The sequence below is a fragment of the Bison bison genome, unplaced genomic scaffold (genome assembly GCF_000754665.1).
Source record: "Bison bison bison isolate TAMUID 2011002044 unplaced genomic scaffold, Bison_UMD1.0 scf7180017864472, whole genome shotgun sequence".
NCBI lineage: Eukaryota > Metazoa > Chordata > Mammalia > Artiodactyla > Bovidae > Bison > Bison bison.
Window position 1 is genome coordinate 5,980,092 of NW_011495033.1, and position 23,196 is coordinate 6,003,287.

At 42.6% G+C, this 23,196-nt stretch overlaps 3 protein-coding genes across 6 annotated transcripts in view; 2 read left to right on the top strand and 1 right to left on the bottom strand.

The window, feature by feature from the left end:
• The window catches only part of ATAD5 (ATPase family, AAA domain containing 5), a 35,408-nt gene extending 33,650 nt beyond the window's left edge, over positions 1 to 1,758 (top strand). For 2 of the 3 annotated variants that reach the window (XM_010861460.1, XM_010861461.1), the window contains exons 22-23: positions 491 to 649; positions 782 to 1,758. In XM_010861460.1, coding sequence (XP_010859762.1) covers positions 491 to 649; positions 782 to 860 — 238 coding nt within the window. In that variant the 3' untranslated portion in view covers positions 861 to 1,758. The remainder of the gene's footprint in view (positions 1 to 490; positions 650 to 781) is intronic. The other variant, XM_010861462.1, reaches the window with a different exon arrangement.
• Positions 1,759 to 3,325: 1,567 nt separating this feature from the next.
• Positions 3,326 to 10,825, bottom strand: TEFM (transcription elongation factor, mitochondrial). Of its 2 annotated transcripts, none has more exons than XM_010861465.1 (4): positions 10,745 to 10,825; positions 9,411 to 9,874; positions 8,151 to 8,300; positions 3,326 to 4,171 (listed from the first exon to the last, which is right to left on the bottom strand). In XM_010861465.1, the coding sequence occupies exons 1-4, from the start codon at positions 10,773 to 10,775 to the stop codon at positions 3,734 to 3,736; spliced, it is 1,083 nt and encodes a 360-aa protein (XP_010859767.1). In that variant the 5' UTR covers positions 10,776 to 10,825; the 3' UTR covers positions 3,326 to 3,733. The 2 variants fall into 2 exon arrangements, with proteins under 2 accessions (XP_010859767.1, XP_010859765.1); XM_010861463.1 differs by having other exon boundaries at positions 3,329 to 4,171; positions 8,151 to 8,315.
• A 1,198-nt stretch (positions 10,826 to 12,023) lies between these two features.
• Positions 12,024 to 23,196, top strand: part of ADAP2 (ArfGAP with dual PH domains 2) — a 37,977-nt gene continuing 26,804 nt past the window's right edge. Inside the window, exon 1 of the mRNA XM_010861700.1 lies at positions 12,024 to 12,031. Coding sequence (XP_010860002.1) covers positions 12,024 to 12,031 — 8 coding nt within the window. The remainder of the gene's footprint in view (positions 12,032 to 23,196) is intronic.

The following is a 23,196-nucleotide window of genomic DNA, read 5'->3' on the forward strand; positions in this document are numbered from 1 at the left end:
CTTTATTGATTAGGTAAGCCCGTAATACTGTAGCTTGTAAGGAGACAGTTAAGGAGACCAGCCTGATTTCTGAGAAGAGAAGTAATAAGAGATTGGAGGCAGGGGGAGTAGATTTGGAAGACTCTTGGATCACAGGGAAGGGGTCTGGATTTGCTGTGCAGACAGCAGGTGACCAAGAAAGTCTTTTCAGTACGGAAGTGACTGATGTGTTGAAAATGGTACAGGAGGTTCATCTGGAATACAGTTAATCTAGTCTAGACTAGGAAATGGCAACCCACTCCAGTATTCTTGCCTGGAGAATCCCATGGACAGAGGAACCTTGCGGGCTACAGTCCATCGGGTCGCAAGAGTTGGACACGACTGAGTGACTTTCACTTCTCTAGACTAGAATCAGGGTGGAGTAGAGACCAGAAGCTGGTTGTGTTTGAGACTGTTGCATTTTTATTGGACATTAAAAATCAAAAGGTAATGTAATACTTTTAATTTACAGCAGTGCTTGGCAGAGGGTAGCAGTCATCAAAAGTGTATTTTCCAGCCGATCTCTTCTGAACCTGGGTAATAGACAAGCTAGTATAATTGAATACTTGCCAACTCTTCGAAACATCTGTAGGACTGAGAAGCTAAAGGAACAAGGAAAAAGTAAAAGAAGGTAAAGTTTGTTATAAAAAGAACACTTGACATAGCTGTTTACAGATTGATAAATATTCTTATCTGATGGAAATATTCTTATCTGATGGAAATATTAATATTTAAATTGTATTTTTCCTTGTAATTTTGACAGATTCCTGCACTATCTTGAAGGAATTCATCTTAACATTTCAAAAGAGACTATGAACACTTTGGCAGCTGACTTCCCTTAATATTCTACATTAATGATGCCTTCTACGGAGTCTCATGTGGCTCTCAAGATAAATTTTTATATTGATGTTCATGGAAGTGTTTATTTCTCTTAATGTACATTTAAAACAGACTATTTGTATATTTTTATTAGTGTGTAAATATTTAAGATGAAAAAATTGGAGTTACAAATTATATTTATAATTATGGTAGTATTTTTTTTCTTTATTTTTTTCTATTACCTGATTTAGCTCTGTTGGAATATGTGTGTGGGCTGTTTCTAGAAGGTAGAGTTCCCTAAATATTCCTAAAGGTGCTTCAATGCCAAACTACTCTACACCTTCTCCCTTTCTCGTGACCCTCAATCCACCTCTCTCCAACCAAGTGTCAGCACCCTGTCAAATTGTGAATGTGAATCACCCAGGTGATGATCTTTTTAAAAATCATCAATTTTACACAATCCAGAATATGAAATAGCATGGACAATAGTAAGAAAACTTCCAAAGAAAGAAATTATGTGTCATTTTTCAAAAAGTAAGTTTTTCCTGATAAATTTATTTTTAGTGTGCTGTCCAGGATATGTTACCATGTGAATCACTGAATACTGAGAAGGTGAAATCAAGATTATGAACTGTAGTTTTCATAAATCTTTTTGTAGCAACAGTACAAATGTGGTATCTTGTATATTTTGATAACTCAAATAATTTGTCTTGTACATTTTTCTTGTATTTTTACATCATTGATGTTTTATTTCATAAAGATATTAATATAAATATTCTGGATAAACTGCTGTTCATTCAAACTGTAACAAAGGATTCTACTCTAGGATTTCTACATGATAGCCATTTCCACTTAAGGTTGTATTTTTGGAGAAAGTATCTATTTTTAATCACGAGATTTTAAAATATACAACATTTCATGTAAAATCATTTTTACAATCAGATAATCAGGTGTATCTGAAAATAGTTTCCTATTTCAAGTGTTTATATTATATATTAGCTTAATATTCAGTTACATTATCTGGAGAATTATGTTTTCACTTCAAAAGGTAAGGATCCTAATTTTCTACAGTTGAAAAACATAGACATATACCTGTGTACAAAATGTTTTTACCTCTTACAATATTTGTTCAATGTATCTTTTCTTGTATTGCTAGTACATTGATTTAATTAAAGGCTAAAGGTAAGACTATGCAGTATTTAAATGGGCGTTCCAGATGAAATCATCTGGGTAGTATGGATATTGAATAGGTTTGGATATAGGCTCTAACAGGTTTTGTCCCTATACAAAAGAGAATACGATCTAAGGCACCTTTTTTTTTTTTTTTTAAGTATATGGATTTATTTTTTCTACTGAATACAAGAGTCCACTACCTGTAGAGCATTTACCAGTTAATTTGGTCTTTAGTTATTAGAAAATTCTGACAGTTCTCATCAATTGAGGAGCTAAAGTAAAATTAACTCCATAGAATTGTATTTGAATGACCAAAAATCAAGAAATGAAAGAAGCATTTTCCTCCCTAGTATGGACGCAGGGAATAGCTTTTTCTTTTTTCAGGTTTAGCATATTTTGAGGAAATACTTGCTCAGTTCTTAAAGGTGATAATACTGTAAGACTTAAGATTTACTTTTGTGATAGAAGTAACTACATTTTGATGACTTTTCAGTACTTAGCGTCTTATCCTTTAAATGTCTAACTTGAACACATTTTCACCACAGCTATTTCCAGAAATATGTGAGAAGTAGAATGCCACCCACCTGGCCTGACCAACTGAATGGCTGGGGAAGCTGTTACGAGTACCACACAGTGGCAAACGAGGTAGTCTAGAGGAAGAATGGTTTCAGGCCTATGCTTGGAGGTATCTGCAACAGTTCCAGGTGGAGATGCTTCTGTATACAGTCACATAGAGCTTTACAGTGTGCATGGCTACAAGTCTGGAGTGCACATCAAAGTGCCTAGGGAGTTGGAGGCGCTGGAAGGGAGGACATTCTTGTATGTTATAGATATCTGATTATTTGGATTTTTTTTTTCAAAGTATACTTCACTTTTAGTTTAAAGGAAAGAAAAGAGTTAATGCTTTGACATCAGGGTGACTTGGATTCAGTATAAGTGAGATATAAGGAGGGCCTGAGTTTAAGCAAAATGGAGCGATATGGGGGAAAAAATTAAGTGCTACTTTTCTGAGAAGATGGTCTATTGAGTAAAATATTTCAAAGTTAAAAAATGAGCCTGCACAAAATTTTTAAAATGAGCCTGTTGGGCTTCCCCGATGGTCCAGTGGTTAAGACTCCATGCTTCCACCGCAAGGGGCACAGGTTTGACACCGGGTCAGGGATCAAATATCTCACATGCCACATAGTGCAGCAACAAAAAAGACAGCCTGTTAAACAAAACGTGTTTGGTGCTTAATAGATTCAGCTGATGAAGAGTGCCTTCTGAAGCCATCAAACCACATTGTACTCATAGAGCAAGAGGAGGACTCCACAAGTTGTGTTACTGATTATATTTAGCTTTATTCCCATGATAAGCACCATCCAGAAAATTCATTAGTCCTTACTTTAACAATATAATAATGATGCAAATCTTTTTGTATAGATGGCACTTGCCTTTCAAGGAAGATAACTGTTTCCCGTTTTGGATGTTTAAGGAACATCATATTTTTTAACACTTAAACTTGAAAGGCACAGGATCTCATATTTATTGATTTAGCCTCGGTTTATTATTGTATAAACCATTTAAGAGCCAAAAGTCTGACTTTAAACATCTAAATACATTCAAACTTGTGCTTTCTTCTCCGTTAACATGGATGTTCAAAACAGTTGCTTTTACAACTTAGGAGCTAATAAATATAAATTCATAGAATATTAACAGCATGTAACATATTAACCTCAGAATTTTAAGATTCAGTATTAAAAACAGCCAGTTCATAGAAGGCAATAGCTTGTAATAATGAATCATATAACTCCTCCACTCTGTTGTGTTCAGTAGATGAAAACATCTGTCTGTAGCGGACTATCTTCTCTGGTGGGAAGAATACCCGAGGCTCATCTTTCAGTACAGACTCTGAGAGGAGCTGCTTCACCACCTCTTTTCCACTAGTCCGTGTGTCCCCAATCATCAGCTCAAAATGCTTCCCCACTGCATTTCGATTCATGCTCAGCACCTGATGATGACCATCCTGGGCAAACGTTGTATTCAGTAAGGCGTACAGCATGGCTTCTGTCATATGAAAATGTAACAGCACAGGAAACAGAGACGGGTTCTGAAATGAAGGTCCTGCTTTTTCCAGAACATAGAAGTCAGCTTTAGGCATCTTTGAAATGATTGAAGAAATCTTTGGGAGGAGAAAAAGGTAAAATAAGTGAACAGAGCAACTAGGTCCGTGCATCCTAGAGCCCACGCTCTGCAACGAGAAGCCACCGCAATGAGAAGCCTGAGCACGCCAACTAGAGAGCAGCCTCTGCTCGCGCGAGCTAGAGAAAGCCCATATGCAGCAGTGAAGACCCAGTGCAGCCAAAAATTAAGAAAGAATTCACTGAGTTTTACTGTTTAGGCCTCCATCTCTGTCCCACTTCTGTTTGTTAAATATATAACTTCCATTATATTGCCACTGACAATTTTGAAGTAACTGAAAAAGACTTATGGAGGAGTAAGGATAGCCAAGTTCTTCTGGTCATGGTTCTAGCAGGAACAAGCTGAGCTGAAACAAGCCAGTTAATCCTCCTAATTACTAGTTTCTTCATCTGTGCAATGGGCTTCATAATCCCTAAGATCTCGATTGCCCTTAAAACTGGACAAAATTGTCTTATTTACCTTTTAAAAAATTCTAGGGTAGCATACAGGGTTGGAATGACTGGCCTAGACTCAATCACCTTTGCCACTGACTAAACAAGAGATGACAAGAGTGAATGTCGACATTCTAGGAATCAGTGAACTAAAATGGACTGGAACGGGTGAATTTAACTCAGATGACGATTGTATCTACTCCTATGGACAGGAATCCCTCAGAAGAAATGGAGTAGCCATCATGGTCAACAAAAGAGTCCGTAATGCAGTACTTGGATGCAATCTCAAAAATGACAGGATGATCTCTGTTGGTTTCCAAGGGAAACCATTCAATATCACGGTAATCCAAGTCTATGCCCCAACCAGTAATGCTGAAGAAGCTGAAGTTGAACAGTTCTATGAAGACCTACAAGACCTTTTAGAACTAACACCCAAAAAAGATGTCCTTTTCATTATAGGGGACTGGAATGCAAAAGTAGGAAGTCAAGAAACACCTGGAGTAACAGGCAAATTTGGCCTTGGAATATGGAATGAAGCAGGGCAAAGACTAATAGAGTTTTGCCAAGAAAATGCACTGGTCATAGCAAACACCCTCTTCCAACAACACAAGAGAAGACTCTACACATGGACATCTCCAGATGGTCAACACCGAAATCAGATTGATTATGTTCTTTGCAGCCAAAGATGGAGAAGCTCTATACAGTCAACAAAAACAAGACCGGGAGCTGACTGTGGCTCAGATCATCAACTCCTTATTACCAAATTCAGACTTAAATTGAAGAAAGTAGGGAAAACCACTAGACCATTCAGGTATGACCTAAATCAAATCCCTTATGATTATATAGTGGAAGTGACAAATAGATTTAAGGAACTAGATTTGATAGATAGAGTGCCAGATGAACCATGGACTGAGGTTCGTGACACTGTACAGGAGACAGGGATCAAGACCATCCCCATGGAAAAGAAATGCAAAAAAGCAAAATGGCTGTCTGGGGAAGCCTTACAAATAGCTGTGAAAAGAAGAGAAGGGAAAAGCAAAGGAGAAAAGGAAAGATATAAGTATTTGAATACAGAGTTCCAAAGAATAGCAAGAAGAGATAAGAAACACTTCCTCAGCGATCAATGCAAAGAAAGAGGAAAACAACAGAATGGGAAAGACTAGGGATCTCTTCAAGAAAATTAGAGATACCAAGGGAACATTTCATGCAAAGATGAGCTTGATAAAAGGACAGAAATGGTATGGACCTAACAGAAGCAGAAGATATTAAGAAGAGGTGGCAAGAATACACAGAAGAACTGTACAAAAAAGATCTTCATGACCAAGATAATCACAATGATGTGATCACTGACCTAGAGCCAGACATCCTGGAATGTGAAGTCAAGTGGGCCTTAGAAAGCATCACTACGAACAAAGCTAGTGGAGGTGATGGAATTCCAGTGGAGCTATTCCAAATCCTGAAAGATGATGCTGTGAAAGTGCTGCACGCAATATGCCAGCAAATTTGGAAAACAGGACTGGAAAAGGTCAGTTTTCATTCCAATCCCAAAGAAAGGCAATGCCAAAGAATGCTCAAACTACCACACAATTGCACTCATCTCACATGCTAGTAAAGTAATACTCAAAATTCTCCAAGCCAGGCTTCAGCAATATGTGAACTGTGAACTTCCTGATGTGCAAGCTGGTTTTAGAAAAGGCAGAGGAACCAGAGATCAAACTGCCAACATCCGCTGGATCATGGAAAAAGCAAGAGAGTTCCAGAAAAACATCTATTTCTGCTTTATTGACTATGCCAAAGCCTTTGACTGTGTGGATCACAAGAAACTGTGGAAAATTCTTCAAGAGATAGGAATACCAGACCACCTGACCTGCCTCTTGAGAAACCTGTATGTAGGTCAGGAAGCAACAGTTAGAACTGGACATGGAACAACAGACTGGTTCCAAATAGGAAAAGGAGTTTGTCAAGGCTGTATATTGTCACCCTGCTTATTTAACTTCTATGCAGAGTACATCATGAGAAACACTGGGCTGGAAGAAGCACAAGCTGGAATCAAGATTGCCGGGAGAAATATCAATAACCTCAGATATGCAGATGACACCACCCTTATGGCAGAAAGGAAGAAGAACTAAAGAGCCTCTTGGTGAAAGTGAAAGAGGAGACTGAAAAAGTTGGCTTAAAACTCAACATTCAGAAAACGAAGGTCACGGCATCTGGTCCCATCACTTCATGGCAAATAGATGGGGAAACAGTGGAAACAGTGTCAGACTTTATTTTTGGGGGCTTCCAAATCACTGCAGATGGTGACTGCAGCCATGAAATTAAAAGACGCTTACTCCTTGGAAAGAAAGTTATGACCAACCTAGATAGCATATTCAAAAAGAAGAGACATTACTTTGCCAACAAAGGTCCGTCCAGTCAAGACCATGGTTTTTCCTGTGGTCATGTATGGATATGGAGTTGGACTGTGAAGAAGGCTGAGTGCCAAAGAATTGATGCTTTTGAACTGTGGTGTTGGAGAAGACTCTTGAGAGTCCCTTGGACTGCAAGGAGATCCAACCAGTCCATTCTGAAGGAGATCAGCCCTGGGATTTCTTTGGAAGGAATGATGCTAAAGCTGAAACTCCAGTACTTTGGCTACCTCATGCGAAGAGCTGACTCATTGGAAAAGACTCTGATGCTGGGAGGGATTGGGGGCAGGAGGAGAAGGGGACGACAGCAGATGATATGGCTGGATGGCATCAGCGACTCGATGGATGTGAGTCTGAACTCTGGGAGTTGGTGATAGACAGGGAGGCCTGGCATGCTGTGATTCGTGGGGTTGCAAAGAGTCGGACACAACTGAGTGACTGAACTGAACTGAATCACGTCAGATGACTGACTGAACCAGTTTTTACAGATATGATCAGGATGATCATTACTGCCCATCTCACCAGATTCTGAAGACTCAGATAAGACAATAAATAACTGTGAAGAACAAGCTTTATAAATATGGTACGAAAGTTTCTTAACATTGAGAACAGTATACTTTACCCCTGATTTTCTCAGGATCTACCTTTGATTCATAAGGTATTTCTTTAAATAAATTATTAGGTTTTTAAAAAGATCATAAGTGGGGACTTCCCTGGGGGCCCAGTGGTTAAGAATCCGCCTGCCCGTGCAGGGGACACGGTTTGATCTCTGGTCCAGGTAGGTCCCACAGGCCGTGGAGCAACGAAGCCTGTGGGCCACAACTATGGAAACGTGAGTACCTAGACCCTGTGCTCTGCAACAACAGAAGCCACTGCAACGAGAGGCCCACCCACCGCATCCAGAGAAAGACTGCACGCAGCAGTGAAGACCCAGCACAGCCAAAAAATAATAAATTTTTTAAAAATTAAAGAAACAAGCGATGGAAAACGCAATAGGAACAGGTGAGTAGTAAGTACCCAAAGAAAATCCATCCTTACTATTTTATTTCATCCCTTTTAGGACTAAAAGATTCATAAGGAGCTCCAGGCAGGTCAGGATTTGGAGATGCAACTGCCTTACCTCTTCTAAATAGACAGATGATAGGTATGATCCTTTCATCAATTGGCAATATTCGGTTTGCTGCCAATCCAGCACTGCCAATTTACGATCGAGGTGAGCCCAGGCAATTCTTCGAGTACCAGAAACAATGGATACAATACTATTAACTGCCTGAAACAAAAAAGCCTGGTTTAATTATAAGTGTGAACATTTTAACAGACAAGATTTAAGATACAAACTCAGAAATCCAAATTAGTTTATGTGATAGAAATAATATTTAGTTTATGAACTAAGAATTATTAAAGAGTAGTTATTATTAAAAGGTAACCAGCAGTAGTCAGTTTATAGACAGAACTTTTACTTGTTCTCAGCACCTAGCTCAACGCAGGTGTTCAGATATTCACATGTTGCTGGGGAATGTGCTAGATACTGGGAAACAAGGGACATGACCCTACATTATAAGAAACACCACCATACAAGTTACACTGTAGAGAGGAGAAATGGTCAGGAAGACTTGCTGGAGGACTAGGAGACTGAGTAAAATGGTAAACAGGAAGTTATTTCACCCAGATGTCTGCAGATATAGGCTGACACCTCTCAGACAGTGGCGTAAAGAATGCAAGTGGCGAAAGGGCAGAGGGGTGGGCAGATTTCTGCAGAAAGTAACTTCCTTTATCCTGAGAGCTACTGGGAGTCACCAAAGCATACACATTCAGGTGTAACAGATGTACATTTCAGAAAGGACACGGACAGCTGTGAGAAAAGTGGGTGGGAGATGGCTAGACTAGGGAGAAAGATCTGTATTAGGTACCTGTTACACTACAAAGTTTTAAGAATCTCAGTCACAGTGAGAAGCACAAACAGATTAAAAGCAATAGGAGTATAATTGATATGTGGAATAAAGGAGGAAACGAAAACATCCAGGTAACTCAACATTCCTACATAAGTCCTGCACAGACCTACTTCTCTACATCAACTATCCTATCTTCCTAAAATGCCTTTCTCTTCCTACTAGCATAGCTCTCTCTCCAGGATCCAGGCTGAGTTCTAGTAAACATTCCCCAACACACAGTTCTCTCCACTAAATTGCCAATTTACTACCTGTACATTTCATGTCTTTGAGAATAACTATAAATAGATTGTCTATGTGTGTATCCCTGGGTCCACAGGAGTAAACTATAATTGCCAGAAGAACCCTGTCTTGGTGCCCAGAATAGTACTCTGCAAAGTAGGTTGTCAAATATTTAGGCAGTAAAAGAGATGTTAAGAAAAAGAGTGTACCTTAACTCTCTCTCTTCCTATTTCTGGTTTGATGAGCTTTCTCAAGAGCCGACTTTCCTGTAACTTCTTTTTTTTCCCTCCAGTCTCTGGATTAAGAATGGAGTTACAAACTTGAATGGTGATTTTATACTGGAACAAGGGCACATTCATTAAACTCTCCAAATTCTGAAATGGTCCAAACTTTTTTCTGTGTTCTACAATATTGAAGGACTTTTTTCCACGAAGCAATTTGAAAGCTTCAAGTTCTTTATTAGATGCTGTATTCAACACATGCAAGATGGAAGCCTGCTGTTCTGAAGAAAAGAGCTTGTCAAGTGTCTTTCCAGACTCCTTTGCAGTCTCATCAGAAAAATCAATATGGGGAATGATTTTCTTTGGTGCAGTGGATTCTTTCCGACAGCAGGAATTATGTAGGGCCTGGAATAAGGATGACGCTAATGGAAGTGGAAAACATCTCCATCTCCCTAAAAGAAAATTTTAGCAAAATTTAAGTTAGACATAGTTCCTTTTAGTGTTGTGGCCTAACGAGGGCCTTTGCAAAGTGATACGGACTTTCCCATAATTTAAGAACTATCCATAAGAGATATAGGCTGATTTTTGTGGGTAACAAACTTAAATTTTACTACATACAAATCTTATGTCCAACAAGAAGCATGTATTTAAAACGATTATTTCCAACTTTTTAACGTTTTTAAAAATTTTAACCTTAGAGAAATCTTTTTGCAATTAACTGATATTTTAAACAATATTTATCTTCACTAGTTTCTTTCTCATCCAGTGGAATCAAATAAAACTAAATTTTAGAGAATTCCCTGACGCTGGAGTGGTTGGCGCTGTCACTGCCAGAGGCCAGGCGGGGAACTAAGATCCCGAAAGCCGCACAGAGCGGATAAAATAAAACTAAAATTTACCCGTTTACAAGAAATATTTTAGCTGAGTGATAAATTTAAGAGCGGTTTTTATTTTCTTTCGTACGCTTTTCACGATTTCTACCGTAAGTCTACAAAGAAGAAAACCCATACAAAGAGCAACTCTGTAAAACCAAGGGAAAGTTTTACATTGCGGCCACAGGACAATAACGCATCCAGAAGTAAGCAAGCAGCTGTCAGACACCGAACCCTCTGCCCTCTGCCCTCAGCCCAGTCCGAGGAGTCGCTCGTGGACCCTTAACCCAGGGAAAGGAATCCCAATAGTTCCGAGGCTCGGCGACCAGAACCGCCCCCTCTTCTCGGCAGGGTCTCCAAGAGGGAGACCTGGACACGGGACCTGAGAGGGTAAATACGCCAGGCGCTAAAAGCATACGGCAGATTCATCCAGTATTCCAGGCACCCTACCTCCAGCCAAGAGGAGACTAGGGACGGTCATCCTCCACGCTAAAGCACTAGGTTCCCACGGTTCAGTCTTCCCCCACGGAATTCCGGTTTCTGCGTGCTTCGCCCAAAAGCGCCCGGCCTGTCAAAGGTTCCGGCGGAAGCGGCGTTCCGGCCCGCCACTAGGGGCTTCCAGCTGGGCTGTGGGCAGTCGCTTCGTAGAGCCTCGATGCAGACTCCGCCAGCGTAGTAGTGCCAGGATCCGCAGCTCCGAGCTGCGCCGTAGGTTCGTTCCTCTGCATCCGGAAAACGGCCTTGCCCACTGTGGCCCCTGAAAGCAGCAGAGCCGAATCTCTGGGAAGAGAACGCCTGGGCCGGTTTTAGCTTGTAGTTGGCAAGGTCCCTCTTTTGGGGAGCCTCCCTGGGTTTGGATCCAGGCATCTAGATTGGTGAACTCCTATCCGGGACCCTGTCTGGGGCGCAAGGAGGAGAGTCTGGCGGGGGAACGTAGGCAGGAACACACATAACCAATACCCCAGGTAGAATGGACTAACTGGGACAGGTGCGAGGTGGTGTTTCAGGAGCCCAGCAAGCTGAAGACAAGCTCCAGGAAGGGAGCCTTAGGAGGAAGTGGCTTTAGCGCTGGGCCTCAAAAGTATCCCCTGTGGAAGGGATGGATGCAGATCAGGCTGGCACCAAAAATGGTTGGTCCTGTTCCACCAGCTAACTGGAAACCACCTGGACTTTTGTAGAGTCAGACTTGAGGTGTGTTTCTGAAAAACTGACCATACGTTGAAGTATGAGGCTGGATTAGAGGTAACAAAGTGTATCTGGAAGCTAGTGTATCCTCAAGGCATAAGCAACCGTCAGGAATTGAACCGGGGCAGTTGTGTGATCGGGTAAGGCTGGATGGCTGTTCCTTGCTCTTTGTACACTCACTGCTAGAACAGTCCCCGCTTCACCTACACCACCCTCACATGACTGATCATCCCTCCTAGTCATAGAACCTAACGAGTAAATGCCAATGTACTTGCCCCCAGCCCCAGCTAGTGATTTTCCTAATCTATAGCTCAAAACATCTCTACTAGGATAGTTTATCAAAGGGGTGTTGAGGGGCATCCCCCTTCCCTGGTTTCTGGGCAACCTGGGGTCATTTCCCTCACATCCAGTGAAGACAGGCTGTCTTGTCCTGCCTGCCACCATGCAGTGCCTCTCCAGAACCCTTTTGCTTCAGACGTGTAAGATTCCTTATCCGCGAAACCATTGATATCTCTGTTGCCGATTCTGGGCTCTTTCACGAAAGATGGCATGGTATGGCATGTGTCCTCAGTTGTGTCTGACTCTTTGCAACCTCATGGACTGTTTGCAATCCACCAGGCTCCTCTGTCGGGATTTTCCAGGAAAGAATACTGAAGTGGGTTGCCATGCCCTCCTCCAGGGGATCTTCCCCACCCAGGGATCAACCCCACGCCTCTTGCGTCTCCTGCACTGGCAGGCAGATTCTTTACCACTAGAGCCACCTAGGAAGCCCATTTCATGAGAGATGGAGAGACTTTAATTTTGTGATGAACAGGGAAATCAGGAGCATGGTGACTTTGGGAGGGAAAAGTGGTGGGTTTGTGTTTTTATGAGGCAGCAGTGTCTGTGTAGAAACTGTCCAAGAGGTGGTGGAGATGTAGCCAGTTGTAGGTACTCATGAGAATTCTAGTATTCTTGCCAATTTCTGGGGCACTTATGAATCCAACAGAAAATAAAGCCAACTTTTTTGTGCAAAATTCTCCAAATCAATGGGAAATAATTTCCTTTTTACTCTGAGGCTTATTCCACTTAAGTGAAAATGAAAGTCACTCAATCCTGACTAACTCCTTGTGACCCCATGGGCTATACAGTCCATGGAATTATTCAGGCCAGAATACGCGAGTGGGTAGCTGTTCCCTTCTCCAGGGGATCTTCCCAACCCAGGGATTGAACCCAGGTCTCCTGCATTGCAGGTGGATTCTCTACCAGCTGAGCTACCAGGGAAGACCTAATTCCACTTAATGAAATGTTAATGAGTTGAAATGTATCTCTTAAAAAGATACATTAAAGTCTTACCCTCAGTACATTACATCAGTGACCTTATTTGGAAAGATAGTCATTGCAAACACAGTGAAGATTAAAATGAGGTCACACTACAGTACATGGCATCAGCTCATTCAATATGACTGCTGTCCTTATAAGAAGATGACCCTGTGAATGCCTGTGAAAATGGAGGTGGAGTTTAGGATGACATGTCAACAAGCCAAGGCCAAGGATCACCAGCAGGTCACACACACCACAAGCTAGGAGACAGGCATGGTACAGATTCACAAACAGAACGAATCCCCTCTGCTTGCACCTTGATTTCAGGCTTCTGGCCTCCAGAATTAAATGCTTCAAGCGCATTTCTGTTGCTTTAGGCCACCCAGTTTGTGGTGATTTGTTTAGTGGCCCTAGAAAACCGTAATATGGGGCCATAAGGAGCCCTGGTGATTGATGCTTTCTGAAATGATGTGGTTCCCTGGTAAGATGCAACAAATGACTTTTTACCTGTGCAGCTTTATAGGCAGTTTCTCATCCTCTCTGAACCTCAGCTTCCTCATTTGTGAATGGAGATCATGGTACCCACCTCATACCGCCCAGAAATCAGAGAGCCTGGCATAGAGTAAGTGTTCAGTAAATGTTACATCCTCTATTAAAGCACTACCTCTTCTTTGGAGCTAATTATTAAAGACCTTGAAGGGAAACGCTGTCATTTCTCAGAGCATTCATTCAGAATTATGTTGACCAGAGTCTGGACGTAGTAAGAGGCAATCACTAGGCATGACTTACTGTAAATCAGAATCAGTGGGTTCAAAATGAAAGACGTCATCTTCCCCAGAAACCAGCTCCTCACTTCCCTGTTTTTGTTGCTCAGATGCAGATGACCCTGGCTCCTATTTCTAGCCCATTTTACCCAGTTTCTATATTTTCAAAACTTTTTTTGACCATGACCCAGGAGATATTGATGTACATGTGAAACAAAAGCTTTATTTAAAAATACTTGTACCAACAAGGACGTATTGTATAGCACAGGGAACTATACTCAATATTTTATAACAACCTATAATGGAAAAGAATCTGAAAATGAATTTTATATATAAGAACATTAAGAACATTATTATATATTATTACATATTTATGCACATAACATTTTATATATATATATATATAGCTGAATCACTTTGCTGTACACCTGAAGCTAACACAATATTGCACATCAACTATACTTCAATAAAAAGAGACAGAAAGGGACTTCCCTTGTGGTCCAGCAGTTAAGACTCCGCACTTCCAATGCAGGAAGCACAGGTTCGATCCCTGATCAGGGAATGAACATCCCATATACTGTGTGGCGTGGTCAAAAATAAAATAAAATATTGATTAAAAAAAGAGAAAAAATATTTGTGTTCTTATGTAGGATGAACTTTGACATTTTCTATTTCAATGTGTGTGTGTGTGTTTCAGCTTTTAAAAAACTCTGATGTGTGTTTATTTGTTAGTAACACTGGTCTGTTTTTAACCCACAGGACACTGGGTGGAGATGTCCAGGAAATGGTTAGATATGTAAAGGAGAGGACTGTGCTATGCCATTAAAAAAAATGACACTTTATCCCATGAGAATGTCTGGGCTGAGACAGGGAGAGGGGTGGGTTGAAGAAGGCATGGGGAGTCCAGGAGAGAAGCTGGGAGTGCCAGCACTGGGGCATGCAGAGTATTTGGATTCCCCAAAAGATGGAGAAGGATATTTGGAGAGATTCAAAGGGAGACAGGACAAAGTCAAATGAAAAAGGGAACAAAGGACCCAGAATTTTGAGGTGGGAAAAGATTTTTTCTTTAATCTAGGTTAATTGAAACCACTAAATTGATATTAATTTCACAACTCACTAATGTGTGGTATCTTGCAGTTTAAAACATGAAATTCTAGCAGCCTTACCTGCAAAATGTCTTTTTTAACCTCTCCATTGCCATGGCCACTCAAATCAGAACCTCCTTGTCTCCACTGGGCTCCTGCAACAACCCCTCCCCCTCCTGATTTCTCTGCTTTCTGTCAGCCTGACCCTGTCACTGTCCTTCACATACATCCTCCCTGTCCTGACCCCAGTGCTGGCCAAACCTCCAGCTCCTGCCCTGTGGAGGGGCCTCACCCTGCTCTTCCAGGTCTTTCTCTCTGCTCACTGCCAGGTACCCCCATGCTGCTTCTCCACATTCTTGATACATTCCTGGTTGTGGGTAGGTGGCAATGTTCCAGAAGGTGAACTCCTTATGGGAATCCCACTTCCTTTTACTAAGTGTTAAGAAGGGGATGACAGAGGTCAAGATGGTGGAATGGCATCACCGACTCAATGGATATGCATTTGAGCAAGCTACGGGAGATGGTGAAGGACAGGGAAGCCTGGTGTGTTGCAGTCCATGGGGTCCCAAAAAGTCAGACATGACTGAGGGAAGGAACAACAACAAGGATTAAGATAAGGGTGGGTGTGCTAGACTTTCCTGGTGGTCCACTGCAGGGACCAGTGTGCTTCCACTGCAGGGGGCTTCCCTGGTCATGCAACTAAGATTCCATAAGCCCTGTGCTGCTAAAAAAAATAAATAAGAGTGGGTGTAGTTCTGTTGGGGGACTAACAGGAAAAGATTTTTATAGCCTGATAAAGAGTGGGAGTGATATATGGGAGCAGAAGTGGCCACCTCTTCTTCCTTCTTGTGACTGTGATGTCAGGAGGTGATGTCAGAGAAGCAACCATCTCTCCATGGACAGGGAGCACTGACAAGGACCAGAACAGGCCTTGATGACATTGTCCAGCTGCCGGACCAACCCTGAAACCGCCTACTTTTGGTTCAGTGAGGGAATAACTGACCTTGTTTAAGGCACTTTGCGATCAGTATTCTGATACTTGGAACCACCACTTCCTGATTAAGATACCCACTCGGGAGACAGACCATGGGTTTTTGTTTGTTTGCCTGCTTGCTTTTGTTTTTGTTTTTGATGTGGATGAACTGTAAAGTCTTTAGTGAATTTGGTACAATATTGCTTCTGTTTTATGTTTTGGTTCCTTGCCCCAGAGGCATGTGGAGTCCTAGCTCCCTGACCAGGGATCAAACCCGCACCCCCTGCACTGGAAAGCAAAGTCTTAACCGCTGGACCACGAGGGAGGGCCCAGGTCTCCTTATTTGCTCCTTTTTCCAAGATGATCTGGAAGCTACCAACCAGGATATATCAAAAAGTCATTCCTTGGGACGTTTCTGGTGGGGCGGCGGTACCAATGCAGGGGACGTGTTTGATCTCTGGTCCAGAAAAACCCCATGTGCCCTGGAGCAACTGAACTCATGTGCCACAATGCCTGAAGCCCGTGAGCCTAGAGCCTGTGCTTCTCAATGAGAGAAGCCTGCGCCCTGCAGCCCGCACAGGCCACAACTAGAGAAAGCCGCACAAAGCAATGAAGACCCAGCACAGCCAGAAATAAGTAAAGCGGTGTGTACATATCGATCCCAAACAAGACAAAACAGAAAGGCGTTCCTGTGGCTCAGTAGCTCTCCTGGAGACGGAGGAGCTCAGTGGTTATGCTTAAACTTTGAGATCATTCACTCCTGTGGTTTAACCTGGTTTTAACCGGGCAAACCAGCAGTGTGAACCAGGGCAAGTGACTTGACCTCTCCGTGCCTCCTCAGATCCTCCTAGAGTGCGTGAGGGATTCGAACCATAATTATATCTGTTATAATATCCAGCACAGAATTTAAATTCTTTCAAAATGAAAAACAGCATTCACACTTTGAGACCCAGAATCAGAATACTTGAACTGTATTATATATGTATATGTCAGTTTATTTCTAGAAGAATAGTCTTCTCTTCTGCAAAATAAAGCTCAAAATACCTCTACCTACAAGGAAGTTGTCAAAATGAAATTATATGAGTGATTGGTAGATTGGAAAATGTTATACAGCGAGTGAGGTTATTAATTGGACAATTGGTTATATAGGTTGAGATGAGATGTGGTTGTCTAAGAAATGATCTCAAGGGGAAATACCCAAATGCTTTATAAGATAATTATTTATGGAACTGATTTAGGTGAAACTAAAAGAAATGAAAGTCCTAGATTTTGAACTCAATTTAAAAACTCTAGTTCAATAGGGAAGTACCCCAGTGTTCAAATCAAAATGTCACCCGAATCCCTTCAACTGTAGCAATAACCTCTCACTCAGGGCTCCAGGTAATCATGTAAAATGTAAACACTTAACTATCTTGTGTTTATTCAGGCTCTTCAGATTTCATAACTGGATTCTTCAACTCTCCAGATTCCTGGATGGTTTTATTTTATTCATAATACAAACTCCCATAAGCCGGCTACCTTTGTAACGTGGCTCTCGACTCTACTCAAGTCATTCAACCAATATTTTTTATTGTAGAAAGGTACTCATAAAATTCACCATTTTAACCATTTTGAAGTCTACAATTTAGTGGCATTCACAATGTTGTGCAGTCATCACCACGACGTAGTTCCAGAATATTTCTAACACCCTAAAAAAAACCCTTGTCCACACTATTTAGCAGTCCCTCTTTGTCCTCCCTTCCCCAAACCCCAGGCAACCACAAGTCTGCTTCCTGTCTGAATGGATGTGCCTGTCTTGCACATTTTACACAAATGGATCAACCAATATTTTTCAGGCTCAGCACTGCTAGGCACCACGGGTTCAAAGATGAATATGACAGTCTGCTCTTAAATGAGATCACTTCCAACTGGGATGAAAGAGAGTTTAAAAAATTAATGTACAATGGGATGTGATGATTATTGAAATAAAAGTATGAACATCGTGGGAAAACAGATGAGGGAGAAAAAGGATGCTGCAGGAAGTTAAGATTTGCATCTGGGGGTGGGGGCAGGAGTTTGCCAGACCAGTGAGGGCTGGGCAGGAGGATGGAGTAGAAAAGAGGGAGCCGGAGCAGGACAGGAAGAGTGTGAGCAGGGCAACCCCAAGCATGTCACCACCCCAGGGCCTTTGCACTTGCTGTCCCCTTTTGCTTGGACCCTCTTCTTTCAGATGGGTGCCTAGCTGGCTTAACCTCTTCCTTTTCAGATCTTTGCTACATTGTCACTTACTCAGAGAGGATCTCCTTGACCTCTCTATCAAAATAGAATCTTCCATATCCCTCTATCCCCTTACTCTGGTTGTTTTCCTTTATAGCATTTTCTGTCTCCCCAACTTGAAGGTAAGTTGTCCGAAGGCAGAGCCGTTTGCTTTCTTTATAACTGTACCCTCAGTACCTACACAACCTTACCTGCCACATAGTATGCAAACTGTAAATATGTCCTGAGTAAATGAGCAAACCCTTCGGCAGTATGGCAGTTGGGAGTCCCTCTCAGCTCTGTACTGGCTGCTGGTGAAGACAAAGTGATATTGAACAGACAAATAAATAGGTGAAATCCATCAGATTCTTCTGTAGGACTGCTTGAATTTCAGCTGTTACACATGCCTGCCCATTATTTCTTTCCTTCAGAAAGGAAAACACTTCCAACAGGGATCTACTGCATAGTATAAGGAACCATACTCAATATTCTGTAATAACATATAAGGGATGAGAATCTGGAAAAGAATATATATATAAATATATATACACATACATATACATATGAATAAATGAATTCCTGTGCTGTATGTTGTTATTGGCCTTCTCCAATGGCTCAGTGAGTAAAGAATCTGCCTGCAATGCAAAAGACACAGGAGTTTGATCCCTGGGTCAAGAAAATCCCCTGGAGGAGGAAATGACAACCCACTCTAGTGCTCCTGTCTGTAAAACCCCATGGACAGAGGAGCCTGGTGGTCTACAATCCATGGGGTGGCAAAGAGTTGGACACAATTGAACAATTAAGCACATGGTGGTGTTGGTTAGTCGCTCAGTCGTGTCTGACCAGACTCCTCTGTCCCTGAGGTTTCCCAGGCAAGCATACTGGAGAGCGTTGCCCTTTCCTTCTCCAGGGGCCTTTCCAACCCAGAGATTGAACCCGTGTCTCCTACATTGCAGGCGAATTCTTTACCACTGAGCCACCAGAGAAATCCCTATACTTCAATTTTTTAAAAAAGAAAGGAATACACTTTTGTGACCTCAAGTCCTCTCACTGTATTGCTTCCTATTTTTTTTAAGCCCACTTATTTCTTCATTTTTTTCACAAATATTTATTGAATCCTTGTTTTGTGGCAGACAGGTGCTGGGGTACAAGGGCGATGCACTGATCTGACTCTGTCTTCACGGATCTTGGATGACTGAGGGAAACCAGTGAGCAAGTACAGCAGAGTTGGGTGCTTGATAATTCAGTGTTAAAGAGGGAAAAGGCTTTGGGTATAAAGTTACTCATTATAGTGCTATGTGTAACAGCGAAAAATCAGTCATGATCTATGTGTCCAAGAATAAGGAAATACATATACCCCATGGACTATTATAAAGCTATTAAAATGATGTCATGAAGCATCCATAGTAATATAAGGTACACTGTAAAGAAAGTTTTAAAGGATAAACAATTATATGAAAAATATGGCCGCAATGATAAAAAGATGTATAAAAGACCAGAAGGAAATCCATGTAAATATTCATTATAGTAAATCTTGGTGATAGGACCATTAAAAGAGCATTAGGTTGAACTGCATGACATTACTATTTTCATAAGTCAACTTTACACATTTCAACATAATATTTTGTTGCAAAGAGCTCAAGATGAACTTCGGTTTGAATCCCAGATCCAGTCCTTTGTATCATCCAGTATGCATTGTCTCAGTTGTGTAACGTTGGTTGGACAAATTTATTTAGATTCTCTCTCAGGGCCTCAGTTGTCTCATCTGTAAAATGGGCATAAAAGTAGTCTACACCTCAGGGTTATATTGAAGAGGAAATGGAATAATAATGCCCATAAGGGGCCTGACATACAGCAATCCCTGAATAATGCCCTGAATAAATGGCCACAAGTGTCAGTGGTGTTTTCTTTCTTCTTTATTATGTATTCCAAGTTTCCTACAATTATAGTATTCAAATTCTGTATAACTAATAAACATAATTATTTAAAATTCCCAGGGAGTTGTGGTCTATCCCGTGGGGATCTTAAGCCCAGTCCAGGCCTGGGAATGTGGTTGAAGGCTTTCTTCCAGCCCTGTTGAGGCTGGGCTCAGCTCGAAAGAGACCTTGACCCTGGGAGCAGCACTGATGTTCGTGCTCTGAGGGACCCTGGGAGCTTTATTTACAGAGAACACTGTGTCCCAAGGCCCAACTGCCCTCTCACCCCAGCAGCTGCTGTATGGACTGAGCCGATAAGGGGGGCTGCCTCTGGCTGATCCTAGTGTTCCGCTGGGTCACAACTTCCTTTGGCACAGAGTTCTTCCCTTAGAAGCAGCTTCTGGCTCCCGAATGCAGAGCTGAGCTTGATTTTGATCATGTCCAACTCCCACGAGGGGGCTACAGAGTCTCTTCTTATGGCTTTGAAAAACGTTTGGAACTAGATAGCGGTGATGGTTGCACAGCATTGTGAATGGAATGAATGCCGTTGAATAGTGCATTTGAAAATGATTCAAATAGCCAACATTATGGAGATTTTCATTGCAATTTTTTTAAAGTGGAAAAAAAATCCAGTTGTGGGAGGAAGACTAAAGGGAGAGAGGCTTGTCCTATGGGGTTTGGTGGTCACTACAATAGGAAAACTGGATGTAAGCCCCGTTCCCACCCTTGCTGGCAATGACCTTGGGTACCTTAACGTCTCATCCTCCATGAGGGTAGCAAGCTGCCCTCAGATGGCTGTCGTGGGATGCAAATGTGACCAAATACTGTAAAACTCTCTAATATAACACTCAATACTTTTAAATCAGAATTATCTCCCCTTCCCAAAGAAAGAAGGAAAGGAAGAAATTCATCACCAGAAGTATAACAATACTGGTTTTGGTTTGTTTCTGTTTTTTTTTTTTAATTTGTTTTTTCTTGGCAAATCTTGAGGCTTGAAATTCTGTTTGTTTTAGTTTAAAAAATGTATTTTAATTTAAAAAAAGTTTGGCCAAGCCCTGCGGCATGTGGGATCTTAGTTCCCTGACCAGGGATCGAACCCATACCTGCCGCAGGGGAAGCACAGAGTCCAAACCACTGGACTTCCAGGGAAGTGCCTTGAAATTCTGTTAACTGCAAACTTCCAGAAATATGGAAGAGAGGAAACTAAAGGAACCTCTCGATATCTGGCTTCTCACCGTGAAAGAGATGCTGTTTTTTCCCTTCAGTTGTTTTTTGTGGGACTTCCAGAGAGGGGATGCTGAGACTCAAGGTGCAAAGGAGGGCAGCTCAGTGGGACAAAGTGCCCAGGAACCATCCCAACACCACCATTCTGCCCTGGCATTGTCAGTGGAGAAATGATGCCCTTGGCCTGTCCCCTGTTTGTCCCCCTCTTCCCCCTTGCTGTGCCTTCATACCTTAGGTTGCCTTTCCCATCTTTCTCCTGGGAGATTTATTTCTGTCTCTTTTTTATGTAAAGCAGCGGAAATGAATCATCTTTCGGCCTGTTTGGTAAACAGTCTCTGACCCTTCTCTAGGCTCTCTCACTGGTTCCTCTGGAGATGTCCCTAGGCCAGGCAGCACCCCCACAGCCAAGACTGTCCTGGCTGGTTATTCTTGGTCATATTCCCCTCCCCCAGGGCCTGGAGGCCTGACCTCCTCCACCCTGGAGAAGATGGGAAATGACACAGAGCATTCCAACAGATGATCCCATGAGCTGCCCAGAGGGGAAGCAAGGGAGCCACTGAGTTTTGAGGGCTTTGTGTGCCAATGACCGTCTCAATGACCCTATTCGGTGATCTCTCAACCCTCATTTTACAGATGAGGAGTCCAAGGCTCTGAGAAGAGAAGGAACTTGCCCAAGGCCACACAGCTAGTAAGTGATAGAGCCAAGATTCAAAGTCTAGATTCCTGAATCCACTCCGTTATACATGCTGCCTCACGTGTTCGCATGTGTGATGAATTGGAGATCTGGCAGATCAGCTAGAAGATCAGCTCCAACCCACCAGGATGGAAACTGAAGATCTATGTGCATTAAGCCTTATGCTTATGACAGATAGGTGTTCGTATACAGAGGGAATGGCACGTGTGCACAGCGAGTGCCTTACCAGGAGTCTGTGCATCACTGAGGATGATGTCAAGGAGGGACAGGAATGGGGAAGGGGGAGAGGGATTCATGAAATGCCCAGATTCAAGACCACCTAAACCCTGCCCACACTTTAAGTGATGAACATTCTCAGATAAAAGTGCCCAGTGGTATCCCATTGGTAAAGCCTCACTTCCTGGGGAACACAGTCAAACAACTATTTATTGAACTTCTAAAACTGTGCAGGTGCTGTTTCTAGGAGCTGTGTGGGATACAGAAGTAAAACTTCTGACATCAAACTAGTGTGTGGTGGAAGTTGGGGAAGAAGTAACATAAATATATAAATAACTGTGATGCAAAGTTGGTTGAAAGCTTTCAGGGTGAAAGGGAGAAATGGATCCTATAAGGGCCAGTATTCTAGCAAGAACAGAAGCTGGAGAGATCACTCCAAGCTAGCTAAGTATCAAGGAGGGCTTCCTGAGGAGGTGGCATTTAACACCTCTATGTCTTTAAGTAGATGTAGGATCTACATTGATATTTCCTACTAGCTCAGCTGGTAAAGAATCCACCTGCAATGCAGGAGAGCCCGATTCCTGGGTAGGGAAGATCCCCTGGAGAAGGGAATGGCTACCCACTCCAGTATTCTTGGGCTTCCCTGGTGGCTCAGTCGGCAAAGAATCCATCTGCAATGCGGGAGACTTGGGTTCAGTCTCTGGGCTTTCCCCTGGAGGAGGACATGGCAATCCACTCCAGTATTCTTGCCTGGAGAATCCCCATGGACAGAGGAGCCTGGCGGGCTACGGTCCCTGAGGTCGCAGAGTCGGACACGACTGAGTGTCCGACTCAGTACTAAGCACTGCACAGGACCATCATCAGGAGAATACCTTAACAGAAGTTAGAACCTTTCTAGTTTTCCCAGGGACGGGGGAGCCTGGTGGGCTTCCGTCTATGGGGTCACACAGAGTTGGACACGACTGAAGCGACTTAGCAGCAGCAGTCTTCCAAGGACATACATCCTCATTCTCCCTTTACAGAGGCGAAAACTGAGGCCCAGAGCGGTTGATCAGGTTGTCCACAGTCACAACGCTAGCCGGTTATAGGCCAGGATTTGATCAGCGGCCGGAGTGAGCGACTCCGAGCCCTGCGCTGAGTCCCTCCCGGACTGGTGCGGCCTTAGAGAGGAACGCAATCCTCGCAGCTGGGGGGCAAACTGGACGCGCCGGAGCGGGGCGGAAAGTCCAGAGTGGGCGGGGCTTAACGCCCGGGGGCGGGGCTGGCGGCGAGGTCTTGGCTGCAGGCGCTGAGGCTGCTTCCCGCTCC